This window comes from Rhinolophus sinicus, linkage group LG10 (assembly GCF_036562045.2).
Source record: "Rhinolophus sinicus isolate RSC01 linkage group LG10, ASM3656204v1, whole genome shotgun sequence".
NCBI lineage: Eukaryota > Metazoa > Chordata > Mammalia > Chiroptera > Rhinolophidae > Rhinolophus > Rhinolophus sinicus.
The window spans coordinates 8,067,458-8,091,888 of record NC_133759.1 but is presented as its reverse complement, the minus strand read 5'-3'; the positions used below and the strand labels follow the sequence as shown (position 1 = coordinate 8,091,888).

At 45.7% G+C, this 24,431-nt stretch overlaps 1 protein-coding gene and 1 long non-coding RNA gene across 11 annotated transcripts in view; one reads left to right on the top strand and one right to left on the bottom strand.

Annotated features, from left to right (window-relative positions):
• The window catches only part of LOC141567162 (uncharacterized), a 31,437-nt gene extending 13,264 nt beyond the window's left edge, over window positions 1–18,173 (top strand). The window contains exon 2 of the long non-coding RNA XR_012489578.1: window positions 17,647–18,173. This is a non-coding gene — a long non-coding RNA (uncharacterized LOC141567162). The remainder of the gene's footprint in view (window positions 1–17,646) is intronic.
• Window positions 13,765–24,431, bottom strand: part of KIF9 (kinesin family member 9) — a 39,451-nt gene continuing 28,784 nt past the window's right edge. For 3 of the 10 annotated variants that reach the window (XM_019723999.2, XM_019724000.2, XM_019724002.2), the window contains exons 15-21: window positions 24,135–24,225; window positions 23,504–23,637; window positions 21,760–21,951; window positions 20,570–20,784; window positions 17,795–17,971; window positions 17,387–17,502; window positions 15,807–17,009 (exon numbers count right to left, since the gene is read on the bottom strand). In XM_019723999.2, the coding sequence (XP_019579558.2) occupies window positions 16,770–17,009; window positions 17,387–17,502; window positions 17,795–17,971; window positions 20,570–20,784; window positions 21,760–21,951; window positions 23,504–23,637; window positions 24,135–24,225 (1,165 nt within the window). In that variant the 3' untranslated portion in view covers window positions 15,807–16,769. Of the gene's footprint in view, window positions 14,082–14,236; window positions 15,784–15,806; window positions 17,010–17,386; window positions 17,503–17,794; window positions 17,972–20,569; window positions 20,785–21,759; window positions 21,952–23,503; window positions 23,638–24,134; window positions 24,226–24,431 lie in introns of those variants that run through there. The other 7 variants (XM_074312464.1, XM_074312462.1, XR_012489577.1 and 4 more) reach the window with 6 other exon arrangements.

Below are 24,431 nucleotides of genomic sequence, written 5' to 3'. Positions count from 1 at the left end.
CATTTTGGCTATTCTGGGTCCTTTGTATTTCCATACAAATTTTAGGATCAGCTTGTCGATTTTTGCAAAAAAAAGTCTGCTGGATTTTGATAATGTGTTAAATTTATAGATCAAATTGAAGAGATCATTTTTTTTCTTAATCTCAAATTATCAGATTTAACAAGTGAAATCCTCTTCAACTGTCTTCTATGTCCTTTTGAGAAGAACTATATCATTCCTTGAGCACTTCCTTGCTTTCTGACATAAATTATTTCAAGCTCACCTTATAATTTTTCTTGTCACAGCCAAGGAGTTTTGATTGTTTTGGTGGAAGACGGTATTTAAAAGCCAAGATCTTGGTACTTGGTACTAGATCTGGGTGCATTGCTGTTGGGGTGTTACTGCTCCAAGGCCCTCCCAGTGCACAGAGCTAGGGAATGTGTGAGTGTGTGTGTGTGTGTGTGTGTGTGTGTCCCCTATACACACACATACACATTCACATCTATATCATTTATATCCATGTCTACATGTAATATTTGTATATATTATATATCTAAATATACATATCTATACATTGACACTCATGAGTAGTTCACACTGAATCCTCTAATTTTAATCAAGTACCACAGAGTTCTTCCAATTTTCTCCCTTTCCGTATTTTAAACTCCCTTTTTTGACGATGAAAAACATGGCTTACAGCTTTCTTGTATATATTTATATTAAACATGTATATATATGAATATAGTATGTGTATGCATATATGTCTATACTATATTGGCCGATATTATGTATATTTATATATGGTAGGATTGCACTTTCTACAACCTTTGTGACTAACAGAGACAGCCTGTCTTTTTTGCTCATGTTCTAAAATTGAGAACCCAAGAGGTCAAGGAACATTCCCAAAATGACCCTATTAGTGACGGACCAGTCCTGGCTGAACACAACCCCCCACCTCCTGGTGGGTCGATGGGTTTGCTTGTTTTCTGTGGTGCTACAGCAAGCACAGGCCTGACTTCCAGTAGGATGTCTTCAATTGGCTTCCCTTGAAACACACTGTGAGCTGCAGAGAGTTTGTTCAACAAACGTTAGAGAACATGCTCAGTAGACACAGCTGTAAGTGGGTGGGGAAGGCAGAACTGGGCAGAGGAAGAAGCGACACCCCTGAGGTTGCAGATGAGGCCTCTGATAATCCCACAAGCAGATCTGGAGCTGGGGTAGCCCCTCAGAGTTGATTCAAATTGTGAGATGGAGAGCGGGCTTTTATATTTCCACGTCAGCCAGCTCTGGGCTGGCCCTTGGAAGGGGCATAGCCTGGACAGGCAATTCCCTGTAGCTGAGGGCGGTTTCTAGTGAAAGGTGCATCCATAAATTCATAAGCTAATATTTCCGGCAGCTGAGGGTGGGTGCATCGGTTCTGGGGAGGGGGTGTGATGGAGCCCCACAGAATCCACTAGAAGGAGAGAGGTCTAGCCTGCGGGCAGTGGTATCAGGCAGGCGTCCTTGGAACTGTCTGGCAGCTGGTCCAGGAGGTGGAGCGCCAAGAACAGAATTGGACAATGCATGGCCATTCTGGCTCTGGAGACGCGTCCTAGAACAGCTTCCTGGGCATGAAGAGACCGCATGATGTGAAGAGGCTCTGAGCTAGACGCCGATGTGCTCAGGGGTGGATGGTCCAAGTAAACAAACCACAGGGTCTCTCTGAGTTACTTTCTTTCAGTTCATCAACTTCAAGTGGCAATTGTGATTCCATTTTCAGTATTGCCTTCCTTCTCAAGTAGTTGAACCTAAGACAATTGATAGATTAACCTCATAAAAGTATAAGCATAAGAATCATCAAAAAAATTCTGATTCATCCAATGCAGTCTTAGTCCGAGACTGGTTATGACCCTCGGATACTCCTACCAGCCACTTAATGACAACCTAAAATTGTCCTGATGCTGCCCTGTGGTCAGCTCAGCCCACAGGGAAAGCCCTGGAAGTTTCCTGTTTCCGTCAGGAGACTTTGCCTTTGGGACTGTGGGGTTTGTGCCTGTTCTCCCCTTATCACATGGAGTACACTTCCATCTTGTGTTAAATCCACTTGTATTTAATCCATTGACCGTTCTCTCAGGCCCTCTCTACATGGACTCTGTTCCGTGGGAGAACCCAGAGGACACTCCACATATCAAAGTAGTCGAGGATGTGCTTGTGAGAGAGGCACTAGCAGCATCAAGGGAAAGCTTAGTGGTGGTTGGTCTTTGTAGGCTAAGGCTAACCAGGCTTCCGCATGGGGTCCAAAATAATAGAAGTCAGGCGACAGCACTTAACTCTCAGAAGCAAAGTAGGCACAATTATCCTAATGAAAGAAATGCAGCAAGCTATAGAATTGGTGGATAGAATACAGCAAAATAAATGGGTAGCCCACAAGGGAAATGTACAATCAAAAGATAAAAGAGACACGATTAGGACGGCCAAGGATTGCTGATTCACCTCACACTTTTATGTTACGGAGGTGGTTTCTCTCCTTAAACCTCATGAACTAACCTCTGGTAGCTTCAGACTTTTCTTCTGCAGCTTTCTCACCTCTCTTAGGCTTCATAGAACTGAAGAGAATTAGGGCCTTGCTCTGGATTAGGCGTTGGCTTAAGGGAATGTTGTGGCTAGTTTGATCTTCTATCTGACCACTAAAACTATCTCCACATCAGCAAAAAGGCTGTTTCATTTTCTTATCATTTGTGTGTTTACTGGAATCGCACTTTTAGTTCCATTCAAGAACTTTTCCTTTGCATTCACAACTTGGCTAATTGGTACAAGAGGCCTAGCATTCCGACTGTCTTGGCTTTCAACATGCATTCTTCACGAAGCTTAATCATTTCTAGCTTTTGATTTAAAGTGAGACACATGTGCCTCTTCCCTTGAACACTTAGAGGCCATTGTAGAGTTGTTTATTGGCCTAATTTCAATATTATTGTGTCTCAGGGAATAGAGAAGCTCTAGGACAGAAGACGTAGGGAAACAGCTGGTCCAAGGAACAGTCAGACACACACAACATGTATCAGCTAAGTTCACTGTCTTATAAAAGCACGGTTCATGCTGCCCAAAAACAATTGCAAGAGTGACATCGCAGATCACTGATCACAGATCACTATAACAAATATATTAGTAATGAAAAAGTTTGAAATATTGCAAGAATTACCAAAATGTAACACAGGGACACGAAGTGAGAAAATGCTATTGAAAAATTGATGCTGACAGACTTGATGCAGTGTGGCCACAAACCTTCAATTTATAAAAATGCAATATCTGTGAAGCGTAATAAAGCAAAGTGCAATAAAACTAGGTATGCCTGTAATAATAATTTTAAAACAAAATGATAGTAATTAAAATTTGCATTTGAACAAAATGTGTTTATGGTATGCCTCTGGTATACACAATTACATTTTAAAGGTATTGCCAAATTTTTATCCAACAAGTATGTATTAATGTATAAGTATATACCAGTATATGCATTTTTTTAGGCTCTGGGGATAACTGCCTAATTGTCCTCCAAAAAACATGAAAGGGCCGGCCCGGTGGCTCAGGCGGTTGGAGCTCCTTGCTCCTACCTCCAAAGGCTGCTGGTTCGATTCCCACATAGGCCAGTGGGCTCTCAACCACAAAGCTGCCAGTTCAATCCCTCGAGTCCCGCAAGGGATGGTGGGCTCCGCCCCCTGTAACTAATATTGAACACTGCACCTTGAGCTGAGCTGCCTCCCAGATGGCTCAGTTGGTTGGAGCGTGTCCTCTCAACCACAAGGTTGCAGGTTCAACTCCTTTAGTCCCACAAGGGATAGTGGGCTGTGCCCCCTGCAACTAGCAATGGCAACTGGACCTGGAGCTGAGCTGCGCCCTCCACAACTAAGATTGAAAGGACAACAACTTGACTTGGAAAAAAGGCCTGGAAGTACATACTGTTCCTCAATAGTTCTGTTCCCCCACTCCAATAAAATCTTAAAAAAAACAACAACATGAAAACATGAGCCAATTGATTCTTTCTCCAAGAAGATCATTTATCTGTTGTAAATGGAGAAGCGTTCAAAGAAATTATAATCATGACTGTCATACAGATAAAATGAACCTGTGTCAAAGATTTTAGTTAACTCAATGAGGGCATTGGGCTTTGGTAAGATGTTACAAGCAGTTAAAATGAGAATTTCAAGTATTACACTGATATAGATCAGTAATGCTGAAATTAATTTACAAATAGGTATAAAACTAGCTTTTTCCTGGAAGGGGTTAGAAGGGGGAACATAATTTGCATGTCTATGGACAAGTAATTTGCATTTCTATCATTATCTACAATCTACAGAGCAGTAAAATAGCTCAAAGACAATGAAAGGTCAGAATGCCTTTAAAATGCCATTACCAGGAAGGGTCAGCTAGATACCAACCACCTTGTCCGTTGAATACACTCAGTCATCTTTTGGTGCATTTCAAAGTCTTTTACAATTTTTCCCTACACTGTGGGCACACCACACTGGATACCTTTCTTCTATAAATCTTTATGAGCTATATTTTAATTAAAAAAAGAAAGAAGGAGGGAAGGGAAGGGAAGGGAAGGGAAGGGAAGGGAAGGGAAGGGAAGAAAGGAAGGGAAGAAAGAAAGAAAGAAAAGGACAGAAAAGAAAAGCCTAAGCAGCTGGGAAAAAAAACATCTCCCAGCTGGCTGTTTCTGAACATCAAGCCCAACATATCTAGACAATAGCTGGATTCCACCTAGAAAAACTTTTGATCCCTATTATTATTTTTTAACCAAGCAGATGTTTTAACTCTGAAAATACAAATATTTTAATCAGAGTTATACCAACAATTGTAAATTCAATTGAGAAAATATTTTCTTGGGGCTGGCCCGGTGGCTCAGGTGTTTAGAGCTCCATGCTCCTAACTCCGAAGGCCGCCGGTTCAATTCCCACATGGGCCGCAAGGTTGCCAGTTCAATTCCTTGAGTCCCGCAAGGGATGGTGGCCTCCGCCCCCTGCAACTAAGATTGAACATGGCAACTTGAGGTGAGCTGCCGCTGAGCTCCTGGATGGCTCTGCAACTAAGATTGAACATGGCAACTTGAGGTGAGCTGCCGCTGAGCTCCTGGATGGCTCCGTTGGTTGGAGTGCATCCTCTCAACCACAAGGTTGCTGGTTCGACTCCCGCAAGGGATGGTGGGCTGGGCCCCCTGCAACTAGAAAACAGCAACTGGAGCTGAGCTCACCCTCCACAACTAAGACTGAAAGGACAAAAACTTGACTTGGAAAGAGTGCCTGGATCTGCACACTGTTCCCCAATAAAGTCCTGTTCCCCTTACCCAATAAAATCTTTTTTTTAAAAAAAAGGAAATCTTTTCTTGCATAGACTCCATTAAACCTGTTTAATCCATAAGTTTTCTACATATTACCACTACAGTTATTCATTTTTTTAATTTCAAATGTGTTTGAAACATAATTTGAAAAAATAAAAATATTTTAAAATTATTGAGATTATTTTTACTAGTACATTTTATTTAGAAAATATTTGAATCTTTGAAAATTTTTTGTACTAAATGTACCTGATTATAGCTTTTGTCGATGTTTTATTTTGCCCTTCATTTCTATTAAAGCAAATTTTCTTGGGTTACATTTTTCTGTCTTGATATTGTAATGAAGATTTGATTCTTTTGTCACTTTTTAGTCAGTAACAGTTTACCATGTACAGTTTTAGCCGTCATCAGTTGTATTTTATGTCAGTTATATTTACCAATTCTGGGTCAGACTTTAGAATTCAGTTTTACCTTGGAGAATACTGTCAATGTCTGAAATTTCAAATTCAGCCTTTCTCTAGCCTTCCAACTACTTTGTGTGTCAAACTCTCTGTGCTATGCTATTGTATGGACAAAGAGCAAAGAATGTCCTCCGAGTAAAAACCTTAGGAACAAAGACATTCAGTTAGGTTTATGAGCCTGATCATTCACCCATCCATCTTTCCACCCACCTATCAATTTGCCCATTGACCCATTCACTTAGCCATTCATCAATCTTTCCATCCACCCATCCATCTACTTATACATTAATCTACCCCATCCAACCACCCAAACTTCTTTCATTCACCCACCCACTCAGCACCCATTTACCCCTCCATTCAGCAATTACCCATCCACTCAACCATTTATCTAACCTTCTATCTAATCATCTGTCCTCCATCCATCCTTCTATCCAAACATCCATCCATCCATCCATCCATCCATGAATCCATTAATCTTCCCATTCATTAATCTACCACTGTGGTTCTTAGTGGGCAATTTTGCTTGTAGGGAACATTTGGAAATGTCTGGAAACATTTTTTAGCTGTCACAACTGGGTGATGCTTCTGGCATCCAGGGGATAAAGGCCAAAGATGCTGCTAAACATCCTACAATACACAGGACAGTCCCCTACAACAAAGAATTATCTGACTTAAAATGTCAATAATGCCAACGTTGAAAATCCCTCCCTGGTCTAACTCCACCCACCCTCCCACCCATCCATTCACCACTCTCATTTATTTAAATGTTTATTGAGCACCTGTCACAGTGTCTCCCAATCCTGACTGCAGAGCCTGTCAAACATAACAAGTGCACAAATATTACCTTTGAATATTCAGATATTTATAATCAGAAACCATGGAAGTTTGTGAAAATTAATCAGTAGAGAAGCTTCTGTGCTTTTTTCCAAGAGTGTGTGATATTAAATAGTTGCTAAATACGATTAATCAATGATTTATCACCATATTAAGCAGGTACACAAAAGCATACCAAAGGTGAAAAACAAATAAATGTCCATGTTTCCTTCTGCCAGGGGGGTATCAACTCAGTCTATACATTAGAATCACTTGGGGAGCTTTTAGAAAATACTGATACCCCACGTCCCAGAGGCTCTGATTTAATTGGTTTAGGATGTGTCCTAGGCATCAGAATTTTCTAAAAGCACCCCAGATGATTATAATATTCAGCCAGGGATAGGAACAGCTGTGTCAGAATTCAAAACTGCGCCTCCTTTTTCTTTATTGACTTTTTTTCTTTGTATGTACATAACACGTGGTTTTTCTTTTTCAGTTTATTTAGAATCTGATCTTATAAGGTTTGAGGTAATAATCTTTATCCTCTTTGCCCTTGGATTCGTGGTTTGCCTTAGTATGTGTGTGTGGTTGGGGGGTCGGGGCAGGGGGACTTGACCTAAAATCACAGGCCCCCAGGATTGCAGGATTGCTGACCAAGGGAAGGTCTCTTAATCCATCCTCTGCTTCTGAAGCTTTTCAAGAGAGTGATATTGGCAGGAGACCATGAGCTCTAGAACAGAAGCTAATTATACAACATCTTTACTAATATTAGCATATTCAAGCAGAAGGTAACAAATTTAGATGAAAAGATTTAAAGAAATGGGAACACTAAGTACCATCAGATGTCCCTCTCACTAACATCCAGCCATCCACTGGTGATTTAGTAGATCCTGTTTCACGTCAGGCTTGAGTAAACTCATGTTTCAGGTACAAAATCTTTCTCGGATTTGGACACCAGTGCTGCCGCCACCACCACTACCATGTTCTTCTGAAGCTCTGGGACTTTTTTTGTGTGTGTGTGTGTGGCTTAAACAGCAAACATTCACTTCTTATACGTAGTTCTGGAGGTACAAGATCCAGGCGCCAGCAGAGTGAGTGTCTGGTGAGAGCCCTCTTCCCCGTTCATAGACGGCGGTCTTCTTGTCTCCTCACATGCCGGACCAGCAGCTCTGGCACTTTTTAACACTTTACTAGGTGTCAACACTCTCAAATTCTTTTCTGTGGCTCTAACCCAAACACAAGAGATTCTTACCTAATATGATTTTCTGCCATTCTGGGGGAACAGGAATAATAACAGATATTTACAGAAGGCTTTAGACTTTACAGAGTCTTCATACACATTATCTTCCATGATCCCTGTATGAGGTGGGCAGTAACAGCTGCTACCTCCATTCTACAGATGCAGACATTGAGCCTCAGAAAAGTAAGGGCACCCAAGGTCACAAACTCCAGTGGTGGCACCTGGATTTGAATGGTGTTCTCATGTCCGGTGTTCCTTTTTCATATACCCAGACACATGCATTGGCCACATTTTCTATGCTCTCAGCCTTGTTGGGAGCCTTCCAGATCCTGCTTTCAGGCCCTCTCACCTTCTGCACGAGAAGGCCTATAGCAAAGGGGGTTCCTTCCATCGCTGCCGTCTCTACCCTTGCCATCATTCCCAAATGTAAGAACAACACTTGTCTACTCCACACACACTCAACTCCTGATGCTTTTTACGCCTTTTTCTGGACAGAGCAGATTCTCTTTTAAGGGACTCATAGCAGGAGAATCCCACCTGGGTTCAGAAATCAGTTTCTTATAAGCCATTTAGTTATTGAATCACAATCATGGCCAGCCCTTGAAGTGAGCCCCTTCCCTCCATGCAAGACTCCCTTTTTTTCCTTCCAGCCTTTGCTGGTACATTTCTGCAAATGGGGTGCCTCTATCTTTATTGTTGGAAAGCTGAGCTGGTAGAAATGTCTTTCGTCTGCCCATAGATAGGTTTTCTTAATAAAAAATATTCTTTCTAAATTATATGTTATTTTCGTTAATAAAAGCAATTGATATTTGATAGAGAAAGAAAATAAATAAACATTTTTAAAGGGGAAAAAAATCACTTTGTTTCACTCAGTAACAACTACTTTTGACTTTTTAATCTTTCTTATTCACTTATACAGAGGGTGCCAAAAAATGTATATACATTTTAAGAAAAGAAAAAACTATTAAAATTGTAATACTTAATATATACCGATAACAAAAGATGAATACAAGTCATGTGTATACATTTTTTTGGGCATCTCCGGAATGTGTGAATATCTATGTACGTGACATAATTTTCAACGGATATGTTAAATAACTTTTCCACCACTACTTTTTCTTTTTTTTTCCACCACTACTTTTATAGAATCAAGGCATTTAGATTTAGAAGGAACCTAGAGGCCACAAGACCTTCCTTCCTGGTTTGAGGGTGTCTCTCACGTGGAACTTGACGGGGGCAGCCTGGATACCACTTGCTTCCTCCAGGGACTGGGAGCCCAGTTTGCACCATTCCAGGGCAGAAAACTTGTCCCGTTTATTTTCCTCCCAAAATAACAGAAAATCTTCCCCTTTGGACCTCACGTTGCAGATTGAATGTCCCTAGTTTCTGTCATTATTCCACGCCTGACAGAGTGTTTCAGAGCCTCTTGCGATGCCAGTCACACTCCCCTGGGGAGTCTGTGCACTTAAAACACTGCCTCCGGCCTCCAGCAGGAAGTTCCAAGTGCAGCCCCGAAGACGTGGTGTGCAGTGGGTCTACCACTTCCTTGACCCGCGACACTGGACCTCTAGTCACACTGCCCAGGATGGCACTGGGTATATTTTTAGCAGATACTTCTACTGTCAACTTTTGGATTGGTTTTTAAAAGCCATCACAGTCAGGATTAATTGGAGAGAGATAATGCCAGTCTGAATGCTGCCTTTTCAAATCCAAAATCCACTTTGGTTGGTGTGTGCGTTATGTGTGTTTCTTCACCATCTATCAGATGTAATGTTGGGCACATTGATATTGTTATTATCATAATAATTATTATTACTGTCATGGCACTTTCAGTTGGTTGAGGCCCTGCTGTGCACTAGATATACATTAATTCCTTCATTTCACAGGGACCCAGGATTAATTAATTTACACATGAGAAAAGGAAGGCAGGGAAATTGGACGACTTGCCCAAGGTCACATGCCAGTATGATAGGGAGTCCTGATTTAGACTTGGATGATTTGGCCCAACACCTGTGCTCTGTTCTGTTCCGTATCGCCTCAGAAAAGTGCCACCTGCTGATCAACAGTCAAGTTCAGAGTGAGACTCCCTGGGCCTCAGTGGTAGGGCAAGTGGATTGGAACCTCTGTACAACACCAGAGGAAATAGCAACAGAGGTATCTGAGCCCTTCAGATTAAAGATCATGGAAGACAGGGAGAACTATCCAGAGCTTTTTGTCCTACCTTGAATCTCAGAACTTTAGAAAGAAACCTTGGGTGCCATATTGGTTTAAACTTACTCTTTCCATTATACTTACATTAATTATAAAAATTATATAGCGTTATTAAAATATCTTTTAAATTTTTATGTTATTTCACTGACAGTCCCACTAACTTAATATAGCAACTCTTTTTCCCCCACCTTGGTTCCATTTATGTATATGTGAATTTGCATTCATGCTGGGAAGTCCCAGGAAATAGTGCAGAATGTGACTCAGAGTTGTCCCACTTAAGGGAGAGCAGGTTGGGGTCCTCATCCACTGACTCATCGGTTGAGCATTGCTCTTGAAAGTGTTAACTCCTTGGCGTTTGGGCCCACTTTGCAGCAGATAAGCAAGCACCTATGGTTGAAAAGCCTTTATATAGAAAGTTGCAGGTGCTTTCAGGAGGAAGCCATAAGCAGGAATGGCAAGTGCAAGGGACTACAGTCAAGGCATGACAGCATCTGCCATTTAAGCAATGACTTGAAGTGAGGGATTTAGCCATGTGGACATCTGGAGGAAGAATGGTTCAGACAGTGGGAACAGCCAGTGCAAAGGTCCTGAGGCAGGAGATGTCTGGCATGTTTGAGACCAGTAAGGAGGCCCATGTGGACAGAGCAGAATGTGAAAGGCGAAGACTGAAAAAGATTAAAGTTACAGGAGGCAAGATCATAGGGCCTTGTATGCTGGTTTAAGGATTTTGGTTTCACTCTGAGAGAAATATGAGCCCTTAAAAGTTTGAGAAGTGTGATGTAATCTAACTTGTATTTAAAAAGGATCAACCAGGCTTCTGTTCTGGAAATAGACTAAGAAAGCAAGGGAGGAAGCAAGGACACCGTTAGGAAGCTGTTGCAATATCCAGGCAAGAGCTCAGGGTAGGGGCAGTAGAAGTGGTGAGTAGATTTTTAGTATAATACAAAAGTAAAGTCCACTGAATTTGACAGATTTGATGTGGGTGTGAGAAGAACTGAGGAGTGAAGTACAAAACTAAGAATTTTAGCCTGAGCAATTGGGCTGAGCTAAAGGAGGCTGTGGGTGGAGCATGTTTGGGGGGCAATTAGGCATTGAGTTTTAAACACATTGATTTGTAGATGTCTTAATAGATAATTCAAGTGGAGATAAGTTAGCAGTTGGCTGTACAGGATTAGACTTCAGAACAGTTCAGGCTGGATATACAAAATTTAGAGTCCGCATGTGGATGATGTTTAAAGCCACAAGAAGAGATCACCAAGAGAATGATCTCCCTATTATCTCCTCTGGATTTGTGATGAGATGTGTCCTGTATCTTCTCGTTCTGTACACCATGTCTCTTATCTTTCACTTTTCTCTCTCTCCATCCCTCTATATTGCAATTTCAGGCAATTTCTTCAGGTCCAACACCTGGGTCATTAATTCTATTTTTCACTGTTTCTAGTCCATCATTTTAACTTTTAGACCTACTTTTTCTTCGTTCCTAGAAATTCTGCTTTTTAAAACATCTGCAATCTATTTTGATAGCCTTTATCATATTTTGTAATCCCACTTTTGTCTTTAAAACAAAAATATTGTATAATCTGTGTTCAATAATTTATTATCTGAAGTTCTTACAGGTCTGATCCTGCTTTCAATGTGCCGCTATCATGGCAGGTTATTTCTGCACACGGCTGTGCCCATGCTCACGTGTGCATGTGCGTGTGTGTGTGCGTGTATGTGTGTGCGTGTGTGTGGGGGTATGTGTGTTTAATCTTTGGAGCTCATGTTTACTAAGGCTTTGTGAGAAGCTGCATTGCTGGGTAAAGGGCATGTACAGCAGATTTTTTTGTATTTGATTCTACTAGGTGTTTCAGCCTAGGGCTAATTTTTATGCTAATTCCTCAGCCTGGTGATTCCTGGACCACACAGTGTAAAATTGAATCCCAAACCTGTGCATGATTTCAAATTCTCACAGGACCTGTTCCCCCTAATTCCTGGGGAAAGTCCCCTTGTTATGATATTTCTCCATGCCAGTGGGGGAACTTTTCCTAATTCACCTCTTCCTCAAGGATGAAGCCTTCAGGGTGCCAGCTTTATGCAGGGGGTCCCATTGCCAGCTTCCTATGGGGCACGGGCCAAAGTCTCATTTCCTAGACTTACAAGCATGTGGACAGTAACACTCAAGAGCAGCACTCACACACCTTCTCTCCCCATCCCTGGCAGCCACACCAGTTCGCATGCTGACCACTCTGGTTTGCGGCTTTTCAGCTCTTGGCAGTTCCCTTTCTTTCCTGCAAATTTAGCTTTGCATTTAAAGAATGTTATACTTTAACCAGCATCTCTGTTTGTAGAAGGAGTGTTTTCAGGTTATTTACCTGACACATGGATGGAATTAGAAGTCCCTTCAGGGGTGATTTTGATGGTCACGTTAGCTCAGCAGAAACTATTTTCTAGAACAAGCCCATTTGAGTGGACAAGATGCCCTCTAGCTCCATGTCATGTTGGAAACATCTGTTCCTGTGGAGTCTGTGTGGCGGGTGATCTACCGAGCACCCTCCTGGCTAATTCCGGTGGCTCTGCCCACACTTGTGATTACTTGTTTCAGTTGGTGCCAGAATTGACCAAAGAGGCCTACGTGGTGACAAATGAGCTAGAGACAAATGTTACCAACTGCCATTGCCAGCAGACCCCAGGACTGGCTGTCCAGGAATTTTATGGAGGGACGTCCGACATGCTACATGATTCCAACCAGTGATGGGGAATGAAGGGAAGGGGGATTGGTAATGCCACAAACGGCCACTTCCTGTGGCCCCAACAAGATGATGTACCCCCATGTGCTATGTATGTCCTGTTTCCTGAGACGCCCCAAAGATGCAGGAACCCCAAACAAGTCCTGGTAAGGGCAAGGGCAGCCAAGAAGGGAAAGAAACAGAACTCTGTTCCTAAGGCCTCTAATAGCTGGGAAGGTGAGCAGAGCCTGGGCAGACCTGCCTGTTTGGCCACAATCAAAGGAAACATGAGGAATGACCAACAGGGCTGTGTGCACACCATTAGTACTGGTCAGTGACGGACCCCGCGTGTCACCGAGGGGAATCAAGTCAGGAGACTTCAAAGCTGCTATGGGAAGACTTGGCATGATAGGAATCTCTGAAAGTTGTTTCAGAACCATTATGAGTCAGTCCATGAAAGAGAAAGGGGCTGGACAGGAGAGAGGGCCGAGACCTAAAGGAAAGCCTTTCTGCTTTCTCTCCTCAGCAAAACTGCTATCCATGTGCTCGTTGATGGGCTAAGCACAGAATCACAGGGTCTTTAACTGGACAGATGCCATCCATTCAACCTTCCAGCCAGGGCAGGTTCTGCAGCCTCCTTGCCACAGCCTCCCATGGGGGTCTCCATGCTGACCTCCTGGTCGGACTGCTCATTCCAAGCCTCTTCCTACTGTGAGATAAAAATCTGCCTTTCAGCTGTTTCCACCCAGACCCGGTCCTCTCCTGGGTGCTGTTAGGAGGGCCTCCTGCCCTCACCGGCTCAGAACAGAGAGAAGATACTCTGGGAGAACCTGCGGTTGGAGGGAGCTGAGAAGTGAGAACCAGGGCTCCTCAGACCCCGCTCACCCCCAGGACGTCCATGCAGAGTCTGACCCCTGGGACAAACACCTGCCAGGCCGAGCCTGGCTGAGCCACTTTTCCACTTTCCCGCTGGAGACTCAGTCCTGAGCCCACCTGTACATAGGGAAGACATCCTCCCAGAAAAGAAATACGGTTCTCGGATGAAAACTGAAAGTGCAGACTACAGCGTTATTTTATCTTGTCCTTGTATATACGACAGTGAATTAAAACCAAAAGTTCCCTGTGAAGACAAGCAAGGGCGTCCTTTGAAGCTGCTCCTCCTGGCAGGCCGGCCATCGTGTCCTCTCTGGGCTGGGCCCCAGCCTCGGGGCAGACTGGTCGGGACTCTGCGCAGGGGGGACAGCAGCTCCACCAGAGCAGGCAGAAGTTGCTGGCGGCTTGTCCTTCGAGGCACTGGCACTGAATCCCTACTTTCTATGTGCCTGCTGGAGGCCGATTGTGGTTTTCAGGTAATTGTGCTGGACACAGAAAAGAGAGAAAACAGGAATTGATCAGGCGGTATGGACATGACATGGCCTCAGAAGCCGTAGGCCATCATCCTTCCTGCAAACATCACCGTTTTGGGACACGGATTCCCTCTGACCAGCCCAACTGTGTGAGAAATGATGTTCTATTCAATCCCTTTCATTGTTCCATCCTAAAGACAGTGTGTAAAACTTTTAAAATGGTGTGACAGGCATGTTTCAAAGGAGACATGCATGTTTCAAGGGCCCACTTGAAAGTTTCTGACAAGAATTAAGTTCAAAAAGAAAAGAAGAGGGTCCTGTCTCCAGAGGGTTGGGCGCCCATGTACTCTGAAGGGCCCTCCCTCTGCAAATCAATGAGATGTTGACCAGTGCTACCCTTTTAATGTACTGCTAGGTTCCCAGAAAGCAGATGGAAGAAGCGAAACAAACAGTGGGCAGTGAGTAAGCAAATGCTAAACCCAACTTAGAATAGGGAGAGGAACCCTAGATTCCCCACAAAGTTGGGGGACTGAAGCTGAAGTTCTTTTTCCCCCAATTGTCTTATTGTGGTAAAATACACACACCACAAAACTTACCATCTTAACCATTTTTAAGTGTACAGTTCAGCGGTATTAAATGATTTCATAATGTGCAACCATCGATCCCTGTAACTCTTTTCATCTCATTAATCTAAAACTGTACCCATTACTTCCCATTCTTCCTACCCCCAGCCCCGTATAACCACCATTCTACTTTCTGTCTCTGATTTTGACTACTCTAAGTGTCTCAGGAGTGGAATCATACAGCATTTGTCTTTTTGTGACTGGCTTATTTCACTTACTGGCTGTACCATTTTACATTCCTACCATCAGCGCAAGGGTCCCTGTTATTCCACATCCTCGCCAACACCTGTCATTTGTGCTTCTTTGATAGTAGTCATCCTACTGGGTGAGAGGTTTCCTAGTTCTGATTTGCATTTCCCTAGTGATTTGTCATGTTGAGCATCTATTCATGTGCTTATTGTCCACTCGTATATCTTCTTTAGAGAAATGTCTATTCAAGTCCCTTGCCCGTTTTTTTTGAATCGGGTTTTGTTTTGGGGTTGTTGAGTTTTAGGAGTTCTCTATATATTCTGGATATTAATCCCTTCTCAATTTGGAATTCTTGAAGGAGATTAAAATGGTCCTGGGTTGGTAATACCCCAGGCTAACCGCAAAAGCAAGTGCAAACCCTTTTAAGAAGAAAGTAATTTCAGCGGATGCACTCAGGACTCCTAAACCTTCGGTTCAATCAAATATAAAGTTGTGATTTTTTTAAAAAAAATTTTTATTGGGGAATGTTGGGGAACAGTGTATTTTTCCAGGGCCCATCAGCTCCAAGTCAAGTCGTTGTCCTTTAATTTAGTTGTGGAGGGCACAGCTCAGCTCCAAGTCCAGTCACCATTTTTGTTTTATTTTGTTTTGTTTTCCATTTTTAATCTTTAGTTGCAGGGGGCACAGCCTACCATCCCATGGGGGAATTGAACCGGCAACCTTGTTGTTGAGAGCTCACGCTCTAACCAACTGAGCCATCCGGCCACCCCTCTGGCAGCTCAGCCGCAGCTCATTGTCTTCAATCTAGTTGTGGAGGGTGCAGCTCTCTGGCCCATGTGAGAATCAAACCGGCAACCCTGTTAAGAGCTCGCACTCTAACCAGCTGAGCCATCCGGCCGCCCCTGAAGTTGTGATTTAAACACAAAGATAGAAGCCACCATGAGAGAGATTCAGCAACACAGGAAACATTTTGACCTTGAAAAAGCTGATCCTACATATTTCATATATAGTAATATATATGAAAGGTTTAAATAAATATAAAAGAGAATGGTTCAAGTGCAGCATCTGCATAAAAAGTTTGTGCATGGGCCTGTCTCAAACATAAAAGAAATGTCCAATGAAGAGAGTTCTACTAGAGACTGGGGGATCGTGGGAGAATATATTGACCTGTAGAAATGTAAGACTCCCCTGTCAAATAGTTTGTCTGAGACATTGAAAGTAATTAAAGAAAATACAAGGTTTGTCTGGAACATCAAGACAGAATTCATAGTGGTAACCATGCAAATCATTTTGGTTCATTTATAATAAGCAATAATATTTTTGAAACTCTTTCTCTGAAGCCAAAGACCTTTTCATCCTCTTATTCAAAATATAGGAAGACCTTAACCAATTGATCAAAATGAACCTCACCAATGCTGGTACAAAGCAGTGTCACATGCCTCCTGTTACAGACTGAATGTTTGTGTTCCCCCAAAACACATAATGAAGTTTTAGTCCCCCCTTATCCACAGGGCAAACATTCCAGTACCCCCAGTGGATGCCTAAAAGCACAGACAGTACTGAACCCTATAACCATACACACCTTTTCACTTAAAGGAAGCACTTCACGGCTTCTCTTTGGCACACCCACATTGCCAGCATCACCCCCCTTTCACGCTGGGGCCATTATTAAGTAAAATAAGGGTGACTTGAACATCAGCCCTGCGCTATCACGACAGTCACTCTGATACCAAGACACTACTCAGTGACTAATGGGTGACTGCGCTGGACAAAGGGATGGTTCACACGGCGGCTTAGCACTCACCAGCCATCCAGGCCTGGCCGTGCTCTGTGGGACCCTATGGGTCCAGCCCAGCCCCAGGATTCCGGAGCTGGCAGAAGATACCCACTAACTCTGGTGATGCTGGCTCTCCCGCGGCTGGCAGAGGCCTCTTCCACCTCTCTGACGTGGGGAGTGTGATCCTGGGTCCCAGTAATGAGGTCCCTGAGGCCCCGCCTTCCTGGAGACATGAACCCGCGTTACCTTCTGTTCTGTCTTCACTTTGGCATTGTAGAAGGAGATGGAATCAGGGCCCTCGGGCAGCATCATCTGCTGCAGCTGGCTGAACTTATCCTGGTCATCTTCTCCCTAGGGGAGGCCCAACTCAGCACAGTCGTCCCTTCAGCCTGGCATTGTCAGGATTCACCCTGACGAGGTCTGTGGTGGGCATCAGGGCAGCCCCTTGCTGGGTTTGAGGAGCCTCACCCAAGGTAGCTCACAACCTCTCAGACACCCTGTAATTGCCACCTGGGTGAGCCACTCAGAGGGTGGCAGCAGTAAGTGGTGTTTTCTGTCTCCATTCTTGATAACTGGGGAGAGACCTGTAGCTCCCCACCTACCTGGGCCAGCTGTGGAAGAGGCTGGGAGCAGCCGGTACACTTCCATGTTGGCGGAGAGAACAGAGGACAAGGGGTACTGCCCACTGCCCTATGCGCACCCATCATCTCCACCCCTGTGCCACTCACCAGAGACACGATCCTGCTGACAGGGACCATGCCCGGCCGGATGCTGCTACCCGGCTTCAGTGCCGCCTGCACGTCCTCAGGGATGAAGAAGGACTCGTTGTACCAGACGTCGAATTCTGCAGTGAGGCAAGAGACAGCACTGTGAGGTGTGGGGCAGTCCCCGAGGAAGCCAGTAAAGGCCGCGTGTGCCCGTCTGCTTTGTGCCTGTCACTTCCTGCACCAGGGTCTCACCCTTTCCCATCTCCGTCTCCTGTCCACAGAGTCCTGGAGACACACATCTGAAGCCCCTGCCCGGCTCCTGCCTCTGCCAGAGAGAAGCTCTGAAGCCACTTCTAGAACCAAGGAGGTGACCCTGCCCTGTGCCTCCCAGGGCCTTGGATGGCCAGCCAACCTTCCCAAATGGCGCACCCGTGAGCAGGCGGTGGCGACACTGATCCACCAGGTGCTGGCAGTACTGGATCTCAGCCCTGAGGTCGCGCAGGTCCTGGTACTCAGTTCGGTATTGCTTCTTGAGGTCCTTGAGCTTCAGGATCAGCAGGAATTCTTCCTCATCGATGATCATCAGCCCCTTGTTCTCATACTCTCCTGCGGGGGGATGGAGGCGGTCAGAGGCCAGGACCAGCGGAAGGGCCGGGGTCGGCCTGGGCGTGGGCAAAGCACGGGGGGCCAGTCTCCCGGGAGGAGGGTAGAGATGGCCCATGCGCCACACTTATTTGATCTTAAACCCCATCAACCAATGGTATTTCACTAACAATATATATTATAATAATATAATAATGATATTATACAGATGTTCGTCCACCTTTTTTGTAAGTTATACACATGAAATGCCATCACTGGTTAGTTCCACAGGTACTTGGGCAATGTTCCTTATTAGCAACAGTGCATGTAAAGGCACATTTCAGATTGTCTTCTTGCTGATTTGAACATGCACCAGCTACCTTCTGCTTAGAGACACTTAGACGTGGGTACCATACTGAGTCGCTGTCAGAGGCTCCAGAAGGAGAGGGGTCAGTTGTGCTCTTAGTCATCTCCACTCCTTGTACGGACCTTTTAAGGTCTGTCACTTTGATGAGGGTGTCGGGTTAAGACAACCTGACATGGTCTGTGGAGCCACGCACTCAGCCGTCCACCGCCCGCAGCACCTTGAAAGCTCGGCAAAGGTCATGTCAAACCCCCAGCGTAGGGGGCTTCCGCTCCAGGACCCTGAAGAGTGAGGCCTGCCTGTGACAGGTGTGAGGCTGGGGTGCATGAGGTAGTCCCCAGGAGCTGGAGGAAAATGTTAGCACTTCCAGTGATGTTTAATGGGGAAAAGGAAGACAGATTGTCACTGGCACCATTCATGGAGAGGCAAGGGTCCCGACGCAAGGTATGGAGTGGGGGGGTCCAGAGTCGCCCTCACCAGGTCCCTCGACTTCAGTGCAGAGTGACCTGGTCTGTGTGCCATGGGACGTCCCTGATGTGGTCACTTTGATACAGAGTAGAGTCTTTACAGGACTCTGAGATGGCAGGGGCTTGAACATCTTTTGTTACTACCCAGAGGTTCTCTAATTATCTCTAAGGGAAAAAAAGAATTGAACTTAAGATGATATCTCATTTTTCTTTCACAAAAGACTAATTAATGTTCTAAATTTGCTGACCTTTCTGGGCTGCCAATCAAGGTATCTAGCAGGTATTTTTAAAAATGAATTTACTTGATCTGTTCCTTCAAGATAAAGGTATTTGATATTTTAACAACCAGTGGGAAAATAACTGCTCTTGGGAGGAAAGAGCAAAAATGTTTGATACTGATAGATAAAATTTTAAATATTTTAAAATATTGTTTATTTCTTTGTCTCATCCTTAAAAAAAAGATACCCATTTTCAGGTGCGTTTAGGAGTAACGGATGTCAGCATAGCATTCATACGTATTATTTAAATTACATAAATATGTAATAAGGGATTGCATATTCAAAGACGGTGTGGGCTAAGGGGACAAAGCATTGTCAGGCCTGTAAGACTCTCACCTTGGAGGTTCTGGATGGGGCTTGTCTGGAGCCACCATCACCCGTCTTCTCCCGTTTTCCAGACCCATGGAGGGCTTTGCCCTCTGGAATAATGTGTCATGATTGGTCTGTAGGGTATGAGCAGAGTGGCTCCAAGAACTTGGAAATAAAGTTGCCCTCTGAGGAATAAATGAGTAAAATGCACCCCCTGTGACTGAGATGATCCTGACCTGCGGGAATAAACCAAGTGACCTCTGGAGATGCGTCAGGTGATCAGTGAGCTCAGAAAGGCTGGCCTGGAATGGCATTGTGATTTCGCAAGGGAAAGCCCAGTGACCTGGTGTGCCCAGTCTGGAACAAGACAAGGGGACCAAGCCAGGAATGTGAACAAGACTGTGGCCTCTGAACTGTCGGCCTCAGAGTTGGGATGGTCACTCATTAGAACGCAGCTTCTGGGCCCTGCCACAGGTGTCCTGAGTCAGAACCACTGGTCGGGGCCTGGGAATCTGCACTTGCCCAGCCCTCCCAGGTGAGTCCTCTGCACACTCAAGCTGGAGGGTTCTTGGCCCACAGTGCAGGTGTGGGCAGCGCCGGCTATTGGGACACGGGCACCAGGTCAGGGTAAGCAGGTGAGCACCCTTCGCACCCAGGGATCCCTGTTCTCCGAGTCTGAGGAGACACCACCTACCTTAGGAGACAAGACTTTGCTAGGCCAGCACAGGGGTTGAGGGTTTGGCCTGCAGAATGGTCTTAGAGACAGTAAACCCCTTAGCCCTCGGGTATCTACATTCTTATTTCTCTCCTCAGTTTTCATGTCTTGACAAGCACCTCAACCCCAATCAGACCACTGTGGGCAATGAGAAGACCACATGGGACCCAGCCACCCATCTCCCTGCGGAAGCCTCTACAAGGCCAAAGGCTTATTTTTCCATAGGTTACATATTAGGTGGAAGGCCCAGCACTTGGGTCTGAAATAAAGCAATAATGGGGGCCCACAGGAAGAGGCTGGCTGACAGGGAAGGACTCTGGCTCCTCAGGGATGACTAGAGCCAAGTGATGACCCAGGGATGAAGGTCGCACCCCAACAGCCCCAGCTGACCCCCTTCCATCGCAGTCCTCCAGTGCCCAAGGCTACCCCATTTGGAGCAGGAGGACTCAGGTCCCATAGTCCCCGGGCCCCTCTTCCCATCACACTTACCTTGCTTCTCCCGCAGTGACTTCTGGAAATGTAGTGCCTCTTTGGTGATGTCGATTTCCTTCTTGATGGCATTGATGCGCTGGGTGGTCTCGCTGGCCCTTTTCCTCCGCTCGTTCAAGATGGACTTGTTTTCTTTGAAGATGCGGTTGATCTCACTGCCTCGCTCGTTCTTGAAGTCCTCAAAGGCCACAGGCTTAGAGGGTGGGGTGCTGAGCCTGAAGACACAGTGGGAGGAGGGAGAAACCAGGCAGCTGTCTTGGAGCTACTAGGCACTTCACCTTTCTTCCCTGGGGCTTTATGAGCAGGAGGCCAGAATTCCCGGGTACCACCTACCCCAGATGGGAGCTCAACTGTAGGAATCATTCCCTTTTTCCACAGACGCATGCTTTCATGCTATTAAACACTCTTCAAGAACTCTCGTTAATGAGATGTGAGATGGAGTGTTGGGGCAGGGGAAGGGACTGTCTGCCACTTACTGTGAAATGCTTCAGAAAAGAATATAAATGCAGGGAGAGGAAGATGGACACGTTAAGTATAGTAACGTGTTACATCTAGAATCGAGGGGGGCTCACTGTGTAATTCTTTTAACTTCTCTGAATGTTTGGAAACGTTCACAGGCTGGAGGAAAAATTCTTCATGTACGTTCTTGTACATTTCAAGAGCAGAGATAATAATTTACTTAAAGCCCTTTCCCTAATTTTGGCTATTGAAGGTTTTTCAAAAGAAAAACTTATTAGCTTTTTAAATTAATGAGGCAATGGACATCTTTTGCATAAATCTCCGTCCACATCTGTAATTATCTCCTCAGGATAGATTCCTAAAAACTCAATTACTGACTCACCAGGGAGAAGAATTGTGTGACTGGAGGAAGGGGTCTCTACCTTGAGAATTTTGTACCATTTAGGTACACTACTCATTTCAAAAATATGTAAATTTAATTATTTAAATAATTGCTATTTGGAGGGTCTAAAATGATTCCATGTACAACTGTGTATTGTGGATGACTCCTGAGGTCGGACCGTTTTGCATGTGTGTAAGCCGTCATGTTTCTTCTTTTTGAAATGTGCCTCTAGTTTTTGTCTATTACCCCCCTATTTTATTTCTCTTCTATCTGCAAGTGCTCTTTACATACTGAGGGTCACACTCTGGGTTGGGATGACCTGGTGCAGGAGCTAGTGCTAGCTGGTCACCTGGGGGGGTGTAGTTCCTCCTTTGGGGAGTCCGAGGGAAGAGTTTCAATGGTGGACGTCTCCCGGTCCCGCAGAAGCATGTCTTTGACATCCCCATCCTTGGACGATGGGGTCAGCTGGGTCTTGGAGGTGAGAATATCTAAGTCCTTGCCACTCACAGAGCTGCTGGCACCTTCCTTTCTTGCTGAAGAGCTGGAAGGAGAAGGCAGGCCGACTCCACTCAGTCATGGGCAGTGAGGTGGCTCCCACGCTGACCTGTTTCAGCCCTCATGCCCCAGAAGCCCCAGCCCACTTAGCTCCTATCTTGATCATATACCCAGGCCAAAGGGCAGAGTATGGCCCTAAGCCTTGCAGATGGGCAAGAAGAGGAGAGCATTTTGGTCCCTTTTATCTGAACAAGGAGCTCTCCCTTCAGCAGTCTCGGCAGGAGACACCTGAGAAGAATGGGCTGTCTCCAGGCTTGAGAGCATGTGGACCTGTGGGGTGGGCCACAGGCGCTCAGGAGTACCATGGCTGTTAAGGTATTAGTCACACAGGCATCTCTGAGAAGGAGGGGCAGAGCCCCCACCCAGGGTGGGGCTGTCTGCAGACCAATGGGAAAGCAGGACAGGTCTGCCCTGTTGCTCGGACCAGTCCACAACCTGTTCTCCCCGCCTACATCAGTGCTCCCAGGAAAGGAGCCACCTGCCCCCTCCAAGCGATGGTGCGCAGGGTCCTCCCTCCCAGAGAGGCACATCTGAGCAGGCCTGAACTGACAGGAGGATGCCCCCCGCACTGTTTCCTCTTTTTTTTTTCTTCTTCAACAAGTGTAGTTTGCGAGAGCCAAGCCTTGATCCATCTGTGATTGCATCCATCACCCAGTGGCAGAACAGAGAGGGTCTAGGAGTGACTGGCCTCTCTGGAGAGGCAGGGGGAGGCCAGGGGCATCCACAACCCCTGCTACCCAACTCCTGTCTTGCACGTGACAGTTTTCTACCATCAGCTTTGGCCACGTCCTTTTTCAAGTGATAATAACAGTAACAGCAGATTCCTGTTGAGTACTTTCCAGGTACAGGGACTGTGTTCACTCACTTATCCTCACGACAACCCCAATGACTTTGATGCTATTATTACTGCTATTCCCATTTTAGAGATGAGGAAACGGGACACAGAGAGGCTCTCATGCCTCTCACAAGGTGACCCTTTGCGTGAAAGAAGTGCAGAGCAGGGAGGTGAGCCCAGGTGTCACCTTTGGAGCCTGTGCTCTTGTCCACCATTACACAGCACCTCCCAGGGAAGGCGGCTCATTAAGTGAAACTTGACCCTCTTCCCACTTTGCACCCACAAAGTCATACCTGAAAGGTGAATTGGGGTTTTTAGGCGATGTGAGTGCCAGTCAGCTGGGTCACAGAAGAACCCTGTTAGGAGGTGGGATTTCCACATAAAGTATCAGAGGGCAAGCTTCTCACTTCCACTTGACCACTCAGCAGCCATGTGACCTTGGAAGTGACTTCCCTCTCTGAGGGGATTTCCGCATCAACAAAACGGAGCCATGAACTCCCACCTCGTAGGGTTGCTGTGCGGGTGGGAGGTGACCAGCCCCAGCCTGGGCCCCACAGATGTTGCTAGTGTTGGCAGCAGTGACAGGCATTATGCCCACATAGTAGCTAATATACCCGGGGGAAGAGGGAGACAGCTTGTGTCCTTCCTCCCCCAGCCAAGGAGGTCCAGGTGCTGAACAGGCCGAGTAGCAGGAAGTGCTCACCTGGGCTGCTCTTTCACTGTCTTCCTGGACTTGAGTTTCTTCCCGGCTTTGGTAGTGAGAGAGGCGACTCCAAATCCGAAGCCCTGTCCATCAGGCTCGCCCACTAGGTGGCCGTCAGCATCCACAAGCCCTGCCTGGATAGAGGCCAGCCGGGGGGCCAAGGGTTAGATGAAAGGTTTGGGCCTCTGAGGGACCCAAGTGTATACGGACCGAAGGCTCAGGTGGGGATGTTCGTTCAGCCCACACCAACGTGGCTGCCGCCGCTGCAGCTAACTGCAGGCTTGCCCCAGCAGAGCCGTCTCTGACTACCCCATCCAATGTCCACTTTCCACGTCATCTCTCACTGGTCTGGGGTCTTCTTCCGTACCCTAAGGATCCTAAGGCTTGTTCCCGACCCAGCTTCAGGAATTGGTCCTGTTCATTCTTAGCCATGTCTCTAATTCTGGAAATCATTTGGAATCATGTGGTTTACTCTTGCATGTTTACCCCACACTCATCCTGGTGTTACCTTTATCTGTTCCAACCCTAAATTTGTTTTAATGGACACTTTAAAGGATACTTGTTGCCTCCTACATGGTCCAGGGATGAAAAAATCTGACAAGTGCTGTCAGCAAGAGCCAACTCTGCTTACCTTCTGGACAGCAGAAATGGTTGCAAAGTCATTTTTGTCTATGAGGGTGTATTTCCTGCGCAAATTGGACTCTACTTCCTGTTCCTGTTGGCTTGGGAAGAGAGAAAGTGAGAGAATACCTCATATCTGGGGGCACATTGAACCCTCTGGATCAAGAACCAAGCATGTACTGGGATTGGAAGTCATTTGGGTGTGGCCCCTTGTGAACGAGCCAGGCCTTCACCATGAGCCCGACGAGACTAAACAAGATCATTCCACGCCCCTGACTCCCCAGTGCACACACCCATCGTCCAGCCC